We start from the raw sequence: 13,058 nt of genomic DNA, 5'->3' as shown, positions 1-13,058 counted from the left end.
ATGGATAGCACAAAGGAAGTGCTCTGAACCTTTGCAGTCTGGACCTAATTCTTAGGTTTCTCTTCTCTCCAGCTTTCACCTGCTTGTGGAATAAATAACTCATGTGAGCAGTTCAGCCATGGTCAGGCCCCAGGTCCACACCCCCTCGGGAGGGGAAAGTAAGGGCTTTCTAGTTTCTAGCGAGTCTGGGGGATCCCCTTCCCATTGCCCCTGCCCCTTGGCTTCTCCAGCACACAGCCTCCCCCTCTCCCCCTCCCCAGGTTTGGGGGATGCTGTTGGACGCATCCTGCTAGTGTAGGCCTGCCTGTGGCTCGCCCCATTCCTCCCACTGCTGGGTGGGCCCTGCTTGGCCCGGGAAGCGCCCTCTGCCCTCCCCGGAGCACGTGGCCTCGCGATTTTCCTTGAACACAGCACTTTGTGACTTTGACGTAAACTTCAAACACGGCCCCATTTCCTATTTGCGCATCAAGGAAATAAGCCGAGTTTCACAGAAAGGGGCTTCCAAGAGCACACCAGGCCTTCCGGGCCCGTCCCTGCCCCGCTTGGGCGTGCTGATCTTCTGGGGCATCTAGGTGAGTGGCTGTCCTCTGGCCTTCTGTGTCCAGCACGGCCTCCGACTGCAGGGCCTCCCGGGGCAGCTGGGAGAGGGGGACTCAGGTTCCACACCCCCCGACCTGAGTGAGAAACCCTAGTGGGGTATGACCTCTTTACACCTGGCCAGGGTGTATGAGGGGGTGGTTAGCTGGTGGGGGCCCAGGCTGGGGGCTCGGGCTGCAGAGAAGCCCAAAGCGGTTTCTCGGACCCCAGTTCTTCATCTAGAACCAGTTGTCTGGTGCCTTTGCGACCTGACACCTTGTACGTGGCCCGGGCCTTGGCATCCATCAGCACATCCCCAGGTAAGTCATTCTGGATGAAGAAGCAGCTAGCCGCCATCTCTAGGGGTGGCCTGGGTCTGGTGGAGGAAGGAGGAGAGAGTCAGGAGGAACTGGAGTACCAGAAGGGCTGTGGGGCTCTCGTGGGTGGCGTCCCATGGGAGAAGGAAGCAGACGTGGCCTGTGACCATCCTGAGGGAAAGAGGTCTCTCTCCAGAGCGCCAGCTGAGTGGCCGTGGACGTGTGTATCCAGCGGCCCCACAGATGCCAGCTCAGTCCCTAGCCTCCTGCAGGGCCCCATCAGTGAGACAACGTTAGTTCCAGGAAGCAGAGAAATGTCCAGAGAAAGCGAACATGTGCTCTGTCCCCAGGCTCAGGAATATGAGGGCGCATCAACGGGGCTGTGAACCGAAACATCCAAATGCTGGATGGTTTCTGTGAGGGGGCCCAGGGCAGCCTCCAACCACTGGTAGGCAGCTCAGGTTAAAGGGGAGGCAGAGGTGAAGGAGTAAACAGCTTGAATCCTGCTCAGCTGATGTGTGTCCTTGGCAAATTGCTTGGCCTCTCTGAACCTCAGTTTGCCCATCTTTTAAATGCAGAAGCAAATTTTGGTGCCTAGTATGTGCTTGGCTCTTTGGCTCCTGACTGTTGGGTGAGAGGTTGGGAAAGCTGTCCCAGGCAGGGTAGGGTCTTGGCAGGAAGGAACAGGGGTTCGTGTGGTGAGCAGCACAAGATGAGCTTTGGAACTTTCTTTTTTTTAATATTTGTTTATTTACTTGGCTGCCTCCGGTGTTAGTTGCAGCAGGCGCTCGAGATTGCGATGCTTCAGGTGGGATCGCTCACTGCGGAGCACAGACTAGTTGTGGCTCTCGGGCTGTAGAGCAAGCGGGCTCAGCAGTGGCAGCGTGGGGGCTTGTGTGGGAGTCTTAGTTCCCAGACCAGGGATTGAACCTGTGTCTGCTGCATTGCAAGGCCAATTCCTAACCACTGGACCACCAGGAAAGTCCCCGAACTTTGTTACTGTTGTCTCAGCCGGGGCAGCCAGCACACCGTAGGTGCTTAATAAAGCTTTGCTGAGAGACTAGGGCCCGCGTCCTCTGAGAGCAAGTCCTTGGGTGTCACCCGCAGGGGGCTCTTCTCCTGCCAGTTCTTTTTCCTGCTGCTGCCTGGCCTCCAGCCTTGTCAGGGACGGGCAGCCATGCTGGGCAGGCAGGTGGCCCAGACGGAGGGCGTTTCGTGTGCACTCTGGAGCCAGGAAGCCGATTCAGGGCCCGACTCTGCCACCCGTACTGTGTGTGCGCCGGGCGGCCTTCGGCTAGTTCCTTCTCTGTCCCTCCTTCACGTCCCAAACCCACGAATTCTCCACCCGCAGTGTTCCCGTCAGGATTAGGCGACTGAATTGCTCTCGAGTGCCTGCCGTGCTGGCGGTGCTGTGTACGCAGAATGTTACGGTCTTTATTCTTATCACTAGCTCAGGGTGGTCTCGTGGCTCCTGGAGGGTCTCCTAAGGGGCTGCAGCAACCAGCCTTTTCCATGCTGGCTGCTCCCCACCCCTCCCAGAGCATAGGGTCAAGGAAGTGCTTCTTTTTTTTCAAACACTATTTTTAAAAAATTTATCCATTTCTCTGTTTGGCTGCACTAGATCTTCACTGCTGTTCTCAGGCTTTCTCTAGTTGTGCAGTTGGGGGCCACACTCTAGCTGTGGGGTGGGGCTTATGGGGGTTTCTTGCCGTGGCGGCATCTCCTGTCGTGCAGCATGGCTCCAGGGCACGGGGGCTCAGTAGATGCAGCCCACAGGCTTAGTAGTTGTGGCCCATGGGCTTCGTTGCCCCACAGCATGTGGGATTCTCCTGGACCAGGAGATGACCTGAACATGTGTCTCCTGAACTGGCAGGTGGATTCTTAACCCCTGGACCACCAGGGAAGTCCCAAGGAAGTGCTTCTTAATTGGAGCCAATTTTGCCTCCCCCATCCCCACTGGGAACATTCAATGCCATCTGGAGACATTTTTGGTCCCGACTCGGTGGGTGTTACTGGCATCTAGTAAGACAGAGGCCAGGGATGCTGCTAAACGCGCTGCAGTGCACGGATAGCATGAGATCTCGCAGCCAGGCTCTGTCGTCCCGACTCCTCCCACCTTTTCCATCCCCTAAGCTTTTTCCCATCTCCCTTTTACAGTCACAGAGCCTGACACCCAGAGAAGGCTAGCTCCTTGCTCTGGTCACAACAGCCCTGAGAACCCTGGCGGCAGAGGTTGGAGCTGGTGGGACGTGGTGGTGGTGGTGGAGAGCTGGCCTTGGGGCATTGTTAGTCAGTCAACAGACAGTCTGTTTGAGGTCTGAGGACCTGCGTCCGACCCTGCAGCAGCCCAGCACTCTGCACCCTGACGGTCATAGGCAGCTCAGAGTGCAGCAACACCTGGGCCAGGCACGCGTGGGAGCCCTGGAGACCCAGCTCAGAGCGGCGGATGCCGCTTTCCTTATGGCCATGCACTGGAGTGGCTAGTGCTGGCTGCTGGGTTCAAATCCTGACTGCCACTCTTAGGCCACATGACTCTGAACATGACATTACCCTCCCCAAGCCTCAGATTTTTTAGCTGAGGAATGGGGATAAGTGAGGGTGAGATTAAACAGATCATGCTTAGAAGAGGTGTCATAAAGTCTTCAGCACACAGGCCACTGTCATTGTTGCTGATTTGACAATATTCGTTGGGAGGCAGTGGGAGCTACAGTGAAAACCAGACGGGTGTAGGCTCTGCCTTGGGGAGCTCGGGCTGGTCAGAGATTGTGGGGCAGACGGAGACACTGATCATACATGGCCATCAGGGCTATGATGCGGGAGGATGGGGCCCTGGGAGGACAGAGTAGGTGACTCAGCGAGGGAAAGAGGCGGGGATCATGGAACATCTCTGCGTGGAAGGGACAGCTGAGGGGACCTGAGGCCCGTGGCTAGGAGAAACATGTGGGTGGCTTCCCAGGTGATTCAGTGGTAAAGAATTCACTTGCCAGTGCAGGAGACCCAAGAGATGTGGCTTTGATCCCTGGGTCGGGAAGATCCCCTGAAGGAGGAAATGGCAGCCCACTCCAGTGCTCTTGCCTGGAGAATCCCATGGACAGAGGAGCCTGGCGGGCTACAGTGCATGGAGTCACAAAGACTCAGACACGACTTAGTGGCTGAGTGTGCAAGCTGTTCCAGGCAGAGGGAACAGCCTGTGCAAAGTCTACTCCAATGGGTCCCCTCCTCTTCCACCCTCCGTTAGTGAAGGAGGCCTCTAGGTCCGCCGTTCCCTCTTCTCTCCTAGGGAAGCCCCCATCGCCTCTCCTCCTTCATCAGACTGCCGAGCTCCAAGAACCTGCAGAGGTGTCCCCGCCCACCACAGCGGGCCACATACCATCTCAGGTACCTGGTGTCAGAGGGTAGCCTCTGCCCACCACCAAAGTTTATTGGGTACCTACTCTGTGCCTGGTTGGCCCAGGCAGGAGATAAGACAGTCTCCACTTTCCTCAGGCTTACATGCTGGCAGGGGACACAGGCCTTGTGTCAACAAGCTGATAGAACATCCCAATTTCAGTGGCAAAGAGCAGTGACACTGGGTCAGTGACAGAGAAGGGGAGGTGGTTTTAGAGAGAGGTCAGGGAGGGCCTCTTGGAGGTTGAGACCCGAATGACGTGACAGAGGCTGAGGGAATGGTGTTCAGGCAGAGGGAACAGCTGGTGCTAAGGCTCTGAGGTTGGACCAGGCCCAGTTTCTCCAGTTTTCTCAACAAGTAACGTAAGGAAGCCGGTGTGGCTGGTGGGGAGTGAGTGAGGACAGGAAGCTGGCAGGGCAGATTGTGCATGGCCTCTGGGGCTGCTGTAGGGACCTGGGCTTTCAGCCTGAGTGAGGCGGGAGTCCTGGAGGGCTGCAAGCAGAAAAGGAGGCTATAGGACGAGTGGGCTGGGCCCGTGCTCAGCGCTGGGCAAGCCTTGCCTCATGGGGTCCTCACAGCCCCCCAGCACTGGGCACCGTCTCTGGCCCTGTCTTCCAGGTGGGTCTCGGCGAGTGTATCTCCCCACTCAGATCCACACTGCTGCTACCCAGAGACCTGTGATCCCATGATCAGATCGCATGCCATGGTGTCAGAAAAAGAGAAGGAGCCTGTCGCCATCCCCGGCACGGTGCTCACCACTGTCCTGGGGACGCGGGATGCGACAAAGTTGGCGTTTCGCTAGTTGACAGATGTCTGTGCTGCCTCTGTTGTTGGCCTGTGGACTGGGAGGCAGGGAATGTGGCTTCGGGGGGACGTGGCGTCTCGGGCAGAGGACTGGGGTCCATGAGAGGCGGCCTGGGCAGCTGGGGCTGTGCCTCCATTCCAGCAGCGCTGTGGGTGGGAACGCTGTTGATGCCGGGCTGTGGGTGGCACACAGGGCCTCCCGACCTGACTGCTGCCACTGCCCACTGCCTCCCTGCCAAGTCCAGTTGGATCATCTCATTCTGTTGGCAGCCTGATGCCCTCAGTCTCCCCCCTCGTGTCTCAAGGTAGACATTTAACTGGGGCTTTGGAGGCTCAGAGCGACAGTAGTGCTTCCAGGCTCTGCTACTTGGGTGTGGGGATTGTTGTCCTTGGTCAGTCTCTAAGTCATGTCTGACTCTTTGCAGCCCCATGGACTACAACACACCAGGCTTCCCTGTCCTCTACCGTCTCCTGGAGTTTGCTCAGATTCATGTCCCTTGAGTCATAGATGCTGTGCAACCATCTCATCCTCTGCCTCCCTCTTCTTTTGCTTTCAATCTTTCCTTCCTAGCATCAAGGTCTTTTCCAATGAGTGGGCTTTTCTCATTAGGTGTGGGGATTAAACAAAGCTAAAAAGGGTCCTTCCTGGCAGGTCTTCTCAGGGCCTTTAATATGCAAATATGCTCCCCACAACTTTTCAAAATGCAGTTGGTCCCTTGACCTTTTTTCCTTTGAAATATATTTGGGAATCCTGTGCCTGGAACAGATAGAGTTTAACCCTACCTTTCCCCAGAAAGGAGGCTTGAGGGTGGAATTTCAGACAGAGCTGTTTAGCCAAGGATCACGGTTTCCCCCCTTCCCCACAGTGCCTGGGCTGTGAGAATGAGCCTAGTGGTCTCCTGATGGAGCTGCAAACTCTGGGAAGGCCAGATGAGCATTTTTGAGCTCACGAGGAGCTCGCAAGCTCAAGGGGAGGCTGGAGGGAGTTAGCCTGGGCAGGAGCGTAGTGGGAGAGTATGGTGGGCGCGTCTCCTGGGAGAGTCATGCAGTCTGTGGGGACTTGGCTCAGGACAGAAATATCTGGTCCTCCAGGAGGCTGCAGACCAGCCATGCCCTTCTGGAAGCTGCTGCAGTTACTGCTGTCTTCTGTTATTGACAAAGAGACAGGGAAGTGGGGATAAAATTGAGGATGCATGGGAAGGCTCCGGCCTCTGGGACAAGGTGGGCCATCACAACTTCTGGCCCTGGACGGGGTCCCCAGGGCCGGCCTCTCCCCACTCCCGCCTCCGCACCAACCTGCCTCTGGCTACCCAGGCTGCACCTGCGGCCACCGCGGGGCGGAGCTTCTCAAACCGTGTTGTCGACAGTTTCCTGCCGCAGCTTCCGGCCCCAGAGGCCAGCTTCACCACCCCCACCCCTTCCCGCTGTCCCTGGAGAAACCTCCACTTTGCTGCCTTGACTCAGGTTCTGATCCCCTTGAGGAGCAGGGCTGTGAGTCTGCCCGGCTGGGCTGGCTGGACTGGGGGAGCAGAGAGGAGTGGGGAGGAGGTACCCAGTGGAGGGCAGTGCATGGATTCAAGCACGGAAGTGAATTTGAAGAAAGACTGATAGCACAGCCTGGCTGGAGCAAAGGAAGGGCCGAGGAATTCAGTTATTAATAGATTCAGTGATGTAGGCCGGAGGGAGCCACAGTAGGTCCTTTTTATTTTTTTTAAAGATTTTTTTTTTTTTTGATGTGGGTTGTTTTTAAAGTCTTTATTGAATTTCTTACAACATTGCTTCTGTTTTATGTTTTGGGTTTTTGGTCCCCGAGGGATGTGGGATCTTAACTCCCCCTACTAGGGACTGAACCCACACCCCCTGCATCAGAAGGTGAAGTCCTAACCACTGGGCCACCAGGGAAGTCCCACACAGTAGCTTCTTGAGCCAGGGAGGCCCCAGGGGAGAACTACCTAAAAGCAACTTGCAGACCCCAGAGCTTCAGCTCGTGTGGGAAACAGACTGTGGGGTTCAGCCAACCACAGGCACTATGTGAGTTAGATCTGGATCTCAGGTTTTATTAATAGAAAACAGCTGGTGGAGATCAAAGGCGGTGATAGCAGCAGAAAGAGACCACAGGGGAGGAGATCTGGACTAGACAGGTGGGAGCAGCTGCACGGGTAGGCAGAGACAGAATGGCCTGAGTCGGGAACAGAGGATGGGGAAGGAGAGAGAACAGGAACCATCAGAGAGGAAGGGGGCAAGCTGGGGAGTCGGTGAAGGACTCAAGAGAGCTGTGATGCTCAAGCAGGAGGGGGGCGGCGGTCACAGTGTCCATCACTCAGGGGACCCAGCCTCGAAGAGGGTGCCTGGTGCCCATCAGGTGGTGATATCTTGGCAGCTGGAGGGCAGCCAGGTGGAGGTGGGGGGAGCAGATAATGACAGGAGTGTAGACAGCCTGCTCTTTTCCCTTTTTAATTAATATTTTTAGCGCCTGGTATGTCTATATGTGGGCTTTCCAGGTGGCGCAGTGGTAAGGAATCCGCCTGCCAACGCAGGAGACGTGTAGATGCAGGTTCAATGCCTGGGTCTGGAGGATCTCCTGGAGGAGGAAAGGGCAACCCACTCCAGTATTCTTGCCTGGAGAACCCCATGGACAGAGGAGCCTGGTGGGCTACCGTCCATGGGGTCACAGAGTCGGACGCAACTGAGCACACGCGCAATCGTGTCTATAGTTTCCTGCGGCCTGTCCTCTCTTTACATAAATAATCATTTACATACAGTAAAGTTTATCCCTTTTAGTGAAAAGCTCTGTAAGATTTGACAAAGGCATACAGCTGAGAAACTATCTTAAGATACAGGCTATTCTTCTGAATTCCCTCTTACCCCTTTGTAATCAGTCCTTATCCCGACACCCCCACTTCCCAGCAGGTCTGCAGCCTCGGCAGCCTGCACCTGCTGCAGTTCTGAATGGAACCAGATGGTTTGTAGCCTTTTGAGCCTGGCCCTTTGCTCTCAGCATGATGCCTTTCAGGTTCATTCATGTGTGTGCATCACCACGTCCTTCCATTTCATGATAGAGCAGGATCTCACGTGGGATGTACTCCCACTTTCTTCAACTGCTGGAAAACGTTGATCTTCCCAACCCAGGGATCGAACCTGGGTCTCCCTTACTGCAGGCAGAATCTTTACCATCTGAGCCACCAGGGAAGCCTTTGAGTTCTTTCTACGTGTTGGCAGTCGTGAACAGAGCTGCTGTAAACGCTGCTGTGCAGGTCTTTGTGCGAGCCTATTCCATTTTTCCAGGATGAATACCCAGAAGCCCTCCTGACTCTGTTTTTTTCAAATGTTAAACTTTTTATTCTGTGTTGTGGTGTAGCTGATTAACAATGTTGTGGTAGTTTCAGGTGAACAGTGAAGGGACTTAGCCGCACATATACATGTATCCAGTCTCCCCCAAACGCCCCTCCATCCAGGCTGCCACATGATACTGGGTAGAGTTCCCTGTGCCGTAAAGTTCCATGTCCTTGTTGGTTATTCATTTTGAACCGACGCTTTTAATTTTATTTTAAAATTTTTATTATTTATTTATTTGGCTGTGCCGGGTCTTAGTTGCCGCAGGATCTTTAGTTGAGGCATGTAGGATATAATACCTCGACCAGGGATGGATCTCGCCTCCCTCTCCCCCCAGCCTTGCTTTGGGAGCTCAGAATCTTAGCCACTGGACCACTGGTGAAGAAGTCCTCCGATTCTTTAAACACTCTTAAGGGATGATGGGGGCTTTCCTGGTGGCTCAATGGTAAAGAATCTTCCTGCCATTGCAGGAGACACAGGTTTGATCCCTGGGTTGGGAAGATCCCCTGGAGAAGGAAATCATTATCCACTCCAGTATTCTTGCCTGGAGAATTCCATGGACAGAGGAGCCTGGCAGGCTACAGGCCATGGGGTCAAAAAGAGTCGGACACGACTTAGCAACTCAACAAAAACAATTAATGGGATGGTGACTGTATCTCCTGGTCCCTAGTTAATCACCTGCCTATAACTATTGGGACATCCAGGGCTTGGACCCCCAACTCTGGCCCTCGCAACCCCAGCGTCAGAAGGCTTCTGGTTAGAAAGCTGGTTCTGGCCCCTCCTCCAGCTGCCCTGATTCAGGCCTCGAATGATTCTCACTCAGTCCCAGTGCCTGTCTTTGCATGTTCCTGAACACCAGGGAAAGGCAGCCTTTCTCAATCCACAAAAGCTTTCTTTCCACCCCCTGCTTCTAATTGCTGAACTAAGAAAGGTGTCCAAGGACCCTTCCTTGAATGCAAAACTATGCCTGGGTGGCCTTAACTGGACCCATCTTAGTAGAGAAAACCAGAAACTGTTATGGGCATAATTTTTTCAACATTATATAAAAACTTAAAAACATACAGAAAATGAGAACAATTCGTTGTACAAAAATTATCTACCTCTTAGATTCTACAGTGGGATTTTGCTATATTTGCTTCATCGCATACACTTGATCCTCATTATTATTGCATTCTGTATCTGCCAACTCGCCTGCTTGCTAAAATTTATTTGTAACCTCTAAGCTCATGCTCGCTGCACTTTCACGGTTGTTGGAGGGCATGTGCAGAGCGGTGTGAAATTTGCGTCAACCCACATGCTGGTTCCTGCCGAGGCTGAGCAAGGCAGTGCTTTCCCTTCTTGTTTCAGCTCATGTTGTAAACAAGCCTTCTTTCTCACAGTCTGTTTGGTACCACATTTTTGTGCTGTTTGTCTGTAATTTCACCGTGTCAGTGGTCCCCCAGGGCAGCACTGAGGCGCTGTTTAGTGTTCCGAAGTGCAGAAAGGCTGAGCTATGCCTCCCAGAAAAAGTACGTGTTGAATAAGCTTATAGTTATAGGGCTGTTGGCCAAGAGTTCAGTGCTAATGAGTCAATATAATTATGTAAGGTGTCTTTAAACAGAAGAAAATAAAAGAAGGTTATATACTGATCTGTTGATGAAAATTTTGTGACCAGAGACTTAAAGGAACTTAACCCTGAATTTCTTCTAGAAGCAACGGCTTAGTACTTCCTCATTCGATACCTTATAGAAATATTGCAGACGGCAAGACTCAACTATATCAATCTATTTATCCATACATCAACTTTTGTTTTTGGATGCCTTCCTTTCAAAATAAATTACAGTCATCACTACACTACCCATCACACCTAAATATTTCTGCACACAGGTCATTGACTGGGGTTCAATATTTTATGGTGCCTTTAAAAATATATATTTTAAAATTTATTTTAAATTTGGCTGCATCGGCCCTAGTTGTGACAGGCACCCAGCATCTCCGTCGTGTAATGAGGGCTCTTTCACTGCGGTGCATGCTCTCCAGTTGTGGCCCTTGGGTTCCAGAGTGTGGGCCCAGTAGCTGTGGCGCAGGGGCTAGGCTGCTCCACGGCGTGTGAAAGTTTAGTTACCCAACCAGGGATTGAACCTATGTCATCTGCACTGCAAGACAGATTCTTAAAGGCTCATCCACCAGGGATGTCCCTTATGGTGCTTTGTAAAATTGAGAGGCCCAAATACAATGAAATGAACAAGTTGATACATTGTCTGAATTTTGAGTGACTCAGACACCTGTGTAACCCTGTGTAACAGTGCTTCTCAAGATATCAGACATCACCATCACTGTGGAAAGTTGAAGGTGGGCAATTTTAGGTTATCTGCCTCTCCAGATATCTATTTATTTAAATGTCCTTAATTCCTCCTCACCACAAAAGGTCATACTTTCCAGTCACACACTTTATTTTGTTTAATGGCCATATCAAAGTTCACATTGGTATTAAATCCTAATATATTTTTATTTGAACTAGTTTATGTGTTGTTCAATGGCTCAGTTCGACTCTTTGCCACCCCATGGACTGCAGCACACCAGGCTTCCCTGTCCTTCACTATCTCCTGGAGTTTGCTCCAACTCATGTCCATTGAGTCAGTGATGCCATCCAACCATCTCACCCTCTGTTGCCAGCTTCTCCTCCTGCCCTCAGTCTTTCCCAGTATCAGAGTCGTTTCCAGTGAGTTGGCTCTTTGCATCAGGTGAACAAAGTACCGCAGCTTCAGCTTCAGCATCAGTCCTTCCAGTGAATCTCCAGGGTTGATTTCCTTTAGCATTGACTGGTTTGATCTCCTTGCAGTCCAAGGGGCTCTCAAGAATCTTCTCCAACACCACAGTTCAAAAGCATCAGTTCTTCGGCTCTCAGCCTTCTTTATAGTACACCTCTCACATCCGTACATGACTACTGGAAAAGCCATAGCTTCAAACCAGTTTCTGCTTTCTACAAACTCAGTTCATGAAGGCAGAGGGGGCAGGGCAAAGGGACATTTCTCAGGTTGTGGAAGGCTAATGGAGTCAAGCTCCTTTGGTGAGCAAAGGGTGTTCCAGCTGCAGGGCCTTTGTACTTGCTGTTCCCTCTGCCTGATGCTTTTTGAGAAGCGGGATCCTCTTTATCCTTCAGATCTCAGCTCACATGCTACGTCCTCAGAGATTGTGACCATCCCGGCTACAGCAGCTTCTTTCTTGGTCTCACTGTATTTTCTTTAAAACACTGACCTCAATCTGTAATTATTATTTTTGTCTCTTTGTTTGTTGCATCCTCCCTCCCTCAGACTGTCATCTCCAGGAGGGCAGAGACCATGTCTGTCTTATTCACCCATATCTCCAGCCTGAAACACAGTAAGAATCCAACATGCGTTTGGGAGATAGATGTGCCTGGTGCGTGTGTGTGCAGGCCAGTGAGGGGTGCCTGGGTGCTCCGTACTAGGTCTGAAAAGTCAAAGGCTGGTTTGGGACTCCCCAGTCTGAGTCCAGCAGGGTAAGGCTCCTTTCCAGTTTGACTCCGGCACACATGAGGCTCTGCACAACTGGCACACACAGCTGTGCCGCACAGTTCACAGATGCCCTTTAATAAGGGGTCTCTGCCTGGAGAATCCCAGGGACGGAGGAGCCTGGTGGGCTGCGGTCTATGGGGTCACACAGAGTCGGACACGACTGACGTGACTTAGCAGCAGCAGCAGCCTCCTATCTCTGGGTCCAATGGATGGGTTCAGGAAGGAAAACCAAGGCCCTGACGTGCCCTCAATCCCGTTTTGAACCCACAGGGTCTGGAGAGGCGCAAGGCCACGCACCCTGCACAGGGCGGCGGCGGCGATGCCGGACCCCGCGGCGCACCTGCCCTTCTTCTACGGCAGCATCTCGCGTGCCGAGGCCGAGGAGCACCTGAAGCTGGCGGGCATGGCCGACGGGCTCTTCCTGCTGCGGCAGTGTCTGCGCTCGTTGGGCGGCTATGTGCTGTCGCTCGTGCACGAAGTGCGCTTCCACCACTTCCCCATCGAGCGCCAGCTCAACGGCACCTACGCCATCGCGGGCGGAAAGGCGCACTGCGGCCCGGCTGAGCTCTGCGAGTTCTACTCACGCGACCCCGACGGGCTGCCCTGCAACTTGCGCAAGCCGTGCAACCGGCCGTCGGGGCTCGAGCCGCAGCCCGGCGTCTTCGACAACCTTCGCGATGCCATGGTGCGCGACTACGTGCGCCAGACTTGGAAGCTGGAGGTGAGAGCGCGGGGTCCGAGAGGCGGGCCCTGGGCGAGCGCGGCCCGAGAGCAGCAGCTTCAGGAGGGGGCGGGCCTTTGGTGGGCGGGGAGGGGGAGGGGCTTGAGGCGGAGCCGGGGGCGGGCCTTGAGAGGGTGGGGCCGAGGAGGGCGGGCCCTGGGGCCGCGGGAGCCATGGGACTTGGTGAGAGCGGCAGTCTTCGCCAGCCTGGGATTTGCTGGGCTTCGCTGCGCCCGTTTTAGATGCTAGACGGGTGGGGAGGAGACCTCGGAGGCAGGGGCCTGAGCGACGCTATGGTGCTTATCCGAGGCAAAGCGTAAGTCGGGGAAAGTTGAGGTCGCTCTGAGTCCGGAACGGACGAGGTTGGGAGCGGGACCTAAGGAGCGGGGGCCTGGGCTCCTGGG

General features: G+C 53.8%; 1 protein-coding gene across 11 annotated transcripts in view; it reads left to right on the top strand.

Annotated features, from left to right (window-relative positions):
• The first annotated feature begins 449 nt into the window (after nucleotides 1-449).
• The window catches only part of LOC101112639 (tyrosine-protein kinase ZAP-70), a 31,887-nt gene continuing 19,278 nt past the window's right edge, over nucleotides 450-13,058 (top strand). For 3 of the 11 annotated variants that reach the window (XM_042246468.2, XM_027967082.3, XM_042246467.2), the window contains exons 1-3: nucleotides 450-572; nucleotides 808-896; nucleotides 12,204-12,654. In XM_042246468.2, the coding sequence (XP_042102402.1) occupies nucleotides 12,253-12,654 (402 nt within the window). In that variant the 5' untranslated portion in view covers nucleotides 450-572; nucleotides 808-896; nucleotides 12,204-12,252. Of the gene's footprint in view, nucleotides 573-807; nucleotides 897-4,173; nucleotides 4,272-11,711; nucleotides 11,779-12,203; nucleotides 12,655-13,058 lie in introns of all 11 variants that reach the window. The other 8 variants (XM_042246464.2, XM_042246463.2, XM_042246461.2 and 5 more) reach the window with 8 other exon arrangements.

The sequence above is a fragment of the Ovis aries genome, chromosome 3 (assembly GCF_016772045.2).
Source record: "Ovis aries strain OAR_USU_Benz2616 breed Rambouillet chromosome 3, ARS-UI_Ramb_v3.0, whole genome shotgun sequence".
Classification (NCBI taxonomy): domain Eukaryota; kingdom Metazoa; phylum Chordata; class Mammalia; order Artiodactyla; family Bovidae; genus Ovis; species Ovis aries.
This window is presented reverse-complemented; position numbering and strand designations above follow the sequence as displayed.